At 42.0% G+C, this 6,555-nt stretch overlaps 1 protein-coding gene across 1 annotated transcript; it reads left to right on the top strand.

Moving 5' to 3' along the window:
- Positions 1-313: 313 nt before the first annotated feature.
- ppm1kb (protein phosphatase, Mg2+/Mn2+ dependent 1Kb) lies at positions 314-6,200 on the top strand. The gene is made up of 7 exons (XM_040186144.2): positions 314-499; positions 1,060-1,557; positions 1,710-1,810; positions 3,463-3,628; positions 3,810-3,954; positions 4,156-4,290; positions 4,545-6,200. The coding sequence occupies exons 2-7, from the start codon at positions 1,088-1,090 to the stop codon at positions 4,674-4,676; spliced, it is 1,149 nt and encodes a 382-aa protein (XP_040042078.1). The 5' UTR covers positions 314-499; positions 1,060-1,087; the 3' UTR covers positions 4,677-6,200.
- Positions 6,201-6,555: the final 355 nt, after the last annotated feature.

Below are 6,555 nucleotides of genomic sequence, written 5' to 3'. Positions count from 1 at the left end.
AACTAGCGTCCATAGATGTGTGTGACTATAGGAGTACACTTTTTTACTAGAATAAAAGAAGCACTCTAGTCCAACATGAAGAGGTCTGTGGAATCACTGGGTTACATCACACTGAAGCGAGAAAGGTGCATTGAGCTATAGACATACAGGCCTCAAATTACTTATGTAACACAAATCCAATGGTGGTCTGTTTCGCCACAGGTTGCCGAAGTCCCCGATAACATGAATGGTGCCTCCAGATGTCTATAATAGTTTCGTTGACCAATCATCGGCTCTGCACGCGTGATTTAGGGCGTCACCATACGGCTAATGCGCGTAATAGTGGGCGTGGTAGTGGGCGTAGAAGCCTCCGTGCTGCTGATTGGCGCGATACCATTTGAGGCTGTGTTTGATAACAGAGAGGAGGGCGAGACGAGGACGACGGTTTTAGGTCATTAGCGACGTTTTTCAGAAAACCAGCAGAGGATTAAAGCCTGCTTCGGAAACTAAAATATCAAAGGTACGAGTTTTACTCAACACACCACTGAACGGTCAAGGGGTTTGTCTCTTTAATGTTGGTCAGAGTGTGAACTCCTTGCTAATGCTAGCTAACTAGCGAGTCGGCTAAATTTAGCCATCGCTATGGTAGCTAGTTAGCTAAAACGGCTAATGCTAAGGCCGTCAAAACAAAAAGCTCGTAACGTTTGTCCAATAACCATATGTTATTTATTATGATGTACTTTTTCGCACTGAAGCCCGAACACTCACGGCGCTTTTCTTCATTCTATTATCGTGGTATTGTTATTGTTAAATATTGTTCTCGTTAGCACAGGAAAGCTTCGCGACTGAAGAGTTGCATCATTCCTCATAACGTTAAAGTTGATCTTAACGTTACTTGATGAAATACAACTGCTAACATTCATTGGATATTCAGGATTACTTCCCCTTTGTATTCAATATGTTGTATCCATCAGCAATGTCTGTGTAAATATATGAATTCTTCTGAGTTTATTTTATAATACTATGGTTTTAGGGATGATCGGTTGATGGGTGATTAACCGTTGACTGTTCTCCATCCAGTGCTTCTCCTGTTTGAGCTGTAAGGGTGATGTCAGCAGCCTGTCTCGGGCGCCTCGCAAGGTGCAGTGGTTCCCATGTGGGACGTAATGGTCTTTTACACATGGCCATAGTCCCACTCCCATTCCAACAGGTCAGCCGACCTCCGTTCACAATCTTCCAGCGACAACTCTACAGCCCTTCAGGAAAACGACACAGCAACACCCGCTTTGACGCAGATAGCAGTGGCCAACCGACTACCTGGGATTCATTTGGCATCTGGGACAATCGCATCGATGAGCCCATTCTGCTGCCTTCCAGCATTCGCTACGGGAAGCCCATTCCCAAAGTCAGCTTATCCAGGGTGGGCTGTTCCTCGCTTATTGGCCAACGCAAAGACAACGAAGACCGCTTCCAGGTTTCCCAGATGACTGACAGCATCCTTTACTTTGCTGTGTTTGATGGGCACGGCGGGCCGGGAGCAGCTGACTTTTGTGAAAAATACATGGAGAAATTCATCAAGTAAGGAGTTCATTGAATATTCCGTTATACGATATCTGTACCACAGGAAGCACATTTACTGATTAACACCATGTGTGTGTGAAGAGAAACCCACTACCTTTTGTTGCTGGTATTTAGATGTAGTAACAATGTAGTACTTGTTGTCGTTTTAGGGATCTTGTTGCGGAGGAGTCCAATCTGGAAGTAGTTTTAACGAAAGCTTTCCTTGAAATAGACAAAGCTTTTGCAAGGCACCTGCACTTCTGTCCAAAGGGTAAGTTGTTAGGCTTTCATTTTACATACAAATAGATATTCTTTTATATATCTGTTTTTATATATACACAAACATGTATTCGTGTAATAAAGCTATTTTTTTTCCTCTCTTCAAAATCTGACTTTCTTTGGATTTTACAACCGTCATGACCCAAGCACTTTGGTTAGAGGTCTGCCACTCAACTCAAAGTTATTAAAAAACTACAATAACGCAGTAGTAGAGCAAACGCACTCAGAGCAGCGCTTGACTGCTTCACACCACATTTACACAGACAAGGAAGTAAACAAATTAAAAGAAAAATATTATTGAATGTGTGTATATATAGATGAATGAATTAACGAAGGCACTTCATGTTGTTTTTGCTTTTAATTTGTCACTTCTCTGTTGATATTTTGCCAACGTGCAATGTATATTTTGCACGGCCATTTTAAAGTGACCCAGTTTAAGGGGTTATTTAGGCATCACTTAAATGTGAATGCAAAACATTTCTCTGAATAAGTCACACGGTCTACATGTTTGCCCGTGCCATATAAAAACGTTTCAAATTAAGTTAAGACCTTTTCTCAGTACCGAATTATGTCCCATTTAAGGTTCTCTGCTAATATAAAAGATCGTATACCTTTTATTGTGGCCATACAACGGCCACGCTGTGTGAAATGTCCCAATATGCCTGTGTGTGTGTGCATGTTATCTACGGCAGCTGCTGAACCAGCTAAGAGCTGGAGGCCCTTGGCACCCATGTGGATGACGAGAGGCTAGATATTGATGGAGAGTCCAGCGGGTCCTAAATCCTGGACTACTGGAAGGTTCCCTATCTTTCTCTAACTCCGCTCTCTCTCCCTCTCTCTTCCCTTATTTCTCTCACCAAGTGTATGCAAAGCTTCATGTGAGATGGCGCTTCAGTTTGTCCATAAGTTGTATGTGGTCCTTGACGAGACACAGCATGTTTAAAATGCAGCTTAGGCTCAAAAAAACACACGTCTTAAAGTCGTTTGCTGTTTCTGGAGTTGGAAAAGGCCTAATGCTGACTTTTGTCTATAAATGCTTGGGGATAAAACCAAGTAATGACGTATGATGCTTTTTTTGTTTTATAAAATCAGTCATCCTTTAAGAAACTAAAGTTTATTGTTTATTTGTAGTTAAATACTATTCATACACAGTATAAGTACAAGTCGTCTAGAATTACTAATGTTGAATGTTAAAGGGACCCCTTGCTGCTGAAATGCATTAATAGGTTCTAATTACCATTACCATGTCATTTTATTTCACTTTGCTTATCACTGACATTTGAAACTCTAGATAAATGCATGCAAGTGTGTAAAGAACTGAAATGAATCGTATCCATTCAGTGTTCTGTCAGTCAACGCTGATTATTTTTATTTTTAGCCTTAAACATAACTGCTATAAACTTTAGTGCTTGACCTCAACACTGTGATGAGACCGTTCAACCTGCATGTTTGGCATCCTTCTCTACTGTTTACTGCTGTAATCTCTAGTTTGCTGTAAATCCACAATATGACTCCCACCCTTCAGTTACCGTTTAATTGTGTGGATTCTACATTTTGTGGTTGTTGCAAACAGGGACTTTTTGTGCAAACCTTTTTTGTTTTGCACGTTCCACCTCTGATGATTTCTTTTTAATCTCTCGTTAGACCCGCGGACGAACACAGGAACCACCTCCACCGTGGCGCTGCTGAGGGACGGCATCGAGCTGGTGGTGGCCAGCGTCGGCGACAGCCGCGCCATGCTTTGCCGCAAAGGCAAGGCCCTGAAACTCACTGATGACCACACTCCCGAGAGGAAGGACGAGAAAGAGAGGTACAAAGAGGGCGAGCCCGGGGGGTAATGCAACGAACTGAAAAGCCAGCCCCCAATAACATTTGTGAAGTTTCAGTGGGATTTGGAATAGTTTATTTTGTGTTGTCATTGCTGATGAGAAGGATGTGGTTATTCTAAGTCCACTTTATCTGTCAACGGAAGCCATTCTTTGTGCTTGAAGGGTAAAGCGGAGCGGGGGTTTTATCACCTGGAACAGTCTCGGACAGCCGAACGTCAACGGCAGGTTGGCGATGACGCGCAGCATCGGAGACTTTGACCTGAAGAGCACGGGGGTCATCGCTGAGCCTGAAACCAAGAGGGTATCGGTAGGTTTTTCCAAACGCGGAGTTGTGTGCCAGCATTTGATGAATGGAAAAGTGACAAAATTAGTTTCAAATTTGAATTTATTTGTTGTTCTCACTGCGGTTAGCTCCTGAGATTTATTTGTTTTTTAATCTCCTTTACAAAGAAAGTAACCATTTAGTAGTGCTCGAGAGGACAGTAGTTTAAATATGGCCTTTCCTCAGCTGCACCACGCCCACGACTCGTTTCTGGCGCTGACCACGGACGGCATTAACTTCATCATGAACAGTCAGGAGATCTGCAACGTCATCAACCAGTGCCACGACCCCAAGGAGGCAGCTCAGAGAATAGCTGACCAGGTAAGATGTCCATACTTTGCTTCTAGTGGAACCACACAATGTATAAATACACAGTGGATACAGTGCATGCAGAGGTTGTCTATTATCCACCACCAGGTGTCGCACTTGGGCTGCACCAAGGACTTGTCACTAAAATGAGAAATGCCGATCTGCATTAAAGGCCGAGCAGCTTGACTTGAATCGCCAGGAGCCAAACTAGAACCGGGCCTGCTGTGATCAGATTTTCCTCACGTTGTTTTATTTTCTCTTTTTAGTCTCTTCAGTACGGCTCAGAGGACAACAGCACGATTGTGGTGGTGCCCTTTGGTGCTTGGGGAAAGCACAAGAGCTCGGACACCAGTTTCTCCTTCAGCAGAAGTGTCGTGTCCAGCGGTCGCTGGGCGTAGACGCGCGTACGTCGGAGGTAAAAGTTTGCTGTCTGTGACCCAATTCATCTGTGCAATACAATCGGAAAACGGTGCCCCAGTGGAAACATTAAGAAGAGCGTGATTGGCCCAAACCGTAAAACCGAAGGGTTTACGACGTGTTATTTAGAGCATATTCATCCTCCATGTGGTAACAGGTGGAGGATTTATGATGTGCAATAAATGGGGGAAAATCCTCATTTTATAAATTATTTTATCTACTAGCAAGCCAATGACCGTATAGGTGCTGTGAGATGTTTGAATGGAACATAGGTAAGGCTGTTCCAAATATTTCTTAGCTTTCAAAACCTCATTTATAATATTGATATTCAAATCTAAAATGAATGTAGAGCTTGTTTTAACTGGAGGCATCCCGGGTAGAGTCGGGGGGGTCAAAGGTTTTAAGGACTTGGAGTCGTTTGGGTCAACATATCTTAAGTATTTCTTTCTATCCGTACTGCCACGTCTAAGGACTTCCATTTGAACACTGCACGTATTGTTTTCCAGGTACTCTCACTTACTGACCCCCCACAGGCAACATTAATGTGTAATTGCACATTCTTGGTGGTTTGGGAAAACACAACCCAGAATGATCTGGTGAATTATTGTGAATGAAGCTGCTCAAAGCTGTTTTACATGAACAGCATTCGATTGGCTGTTTAGAAGATATTCCTGCCTTTTGTTGTATAAGTGTTAATATCTATACTGATTGGAAATGGTCTTGTGCGTCCAGATCAAAGAAATGTACACATGTATGTTTTGTAAATAGTTATATTTATGTACATCTGGAAAAACTGATAGTTCTTGTTACGTAACAAGCTCCTCTGAAGGAAGTCTCATATCAGAAACGTTCAGACACAGGACTTTACTTTGTATACAGCTGCATTATTTTTAATGCAACTTACAACCAGTAATCAAGCTTTTAATGTGTCACTCGGAAAAGATCAAAGCACACTTAATGCAACACTAAATTTGACGATTTGATGTTTGTTTATTAAGAAATCTCAATCGTGCCGAGTCCGTTAGCTGTATTTGCGGATACGTTAGCAGACTTAAAGCATCCGATCGACACTACTGTTTGTGTTGTGGTTGTTTTAAAGCTCGAGAACTGCAGCGTTTCATATTTATCATCATTGTTCTATCCGTGAGATGTTGTGCAGCTATCAGTTTTTTCCTCAAACACCATTCATAGATGTTTTGTAAATACAGTTTTTTTTTTTCTTCTCTCTACTCTTTCACATATTGGATGAAACATTGAAATATAATAAGGACTTCCTATTAACGCGTTCTCCTTAGAAATGTCTGTATCGTTCAAAGTCATCTATCACCGTGTGCTTTTCAGTTACGGTATACTGTATTTTATTTTGATGTCTTTTAAATGCAATAGTTTCAACTCGATTTGTATCTGGGACCTAAATGTGACTCTGTTAGCACTGTATTCCTGGTCTGAACCGGCTTGTGTCCATTCAATTAAAAACTTGACATTAAAATGATCAACACATTTAACTTCTTGTCCATTTTATTCACTTTTAAAAGCACAAATGTCCGCTGATGAATGGAGCCTGAAGGTAACTGCTCACTTGTATTCAAATCCTGTACTTCAGTAGCTTATCTACACTGTGAAAATACTCCCATTAATTCAAACCCCTCCTGTACACATTTTATTCAGGTTGCAGCCTGCTGGTGTAAAAAATGAATGAATGAAAGGTTTTTGAATGTAGCTAAAAACACCAGATCTTACTACGTGCACCTCGATGTTGTTCATACATTTGCAAAGTCTCCAGTTGGCTGTATCGTGGCCTCCGGTAAACCGAGGGTTAAAGATCTGTGCGGCTTGGTGGGACCTCGTCTGAGTGTGTGG

The sequence above is a fragment of the Gasterosteus aculeatus genome, chromosome 9, assembly GCF_964276395.1.
Source record: "Gasterosteus aculeatus chromosome 9, fGasAcu3.hap1.1, whole genome shotgun sequence".
In the NCBI taxonomy this organism is placed as follows: domain Eukaryota; kingdom Metazoa; phylum Chordata; class Actinopteri; order Perciformes; family Gasterosteidae; genus Gasterosteus; species Gasterosteus aculeatus.
The sequence above is the reverse complement of the archived record's forward strand: the minus strand, read 5'-3'. Positions and strand labels throughout refer to the sequence as shown.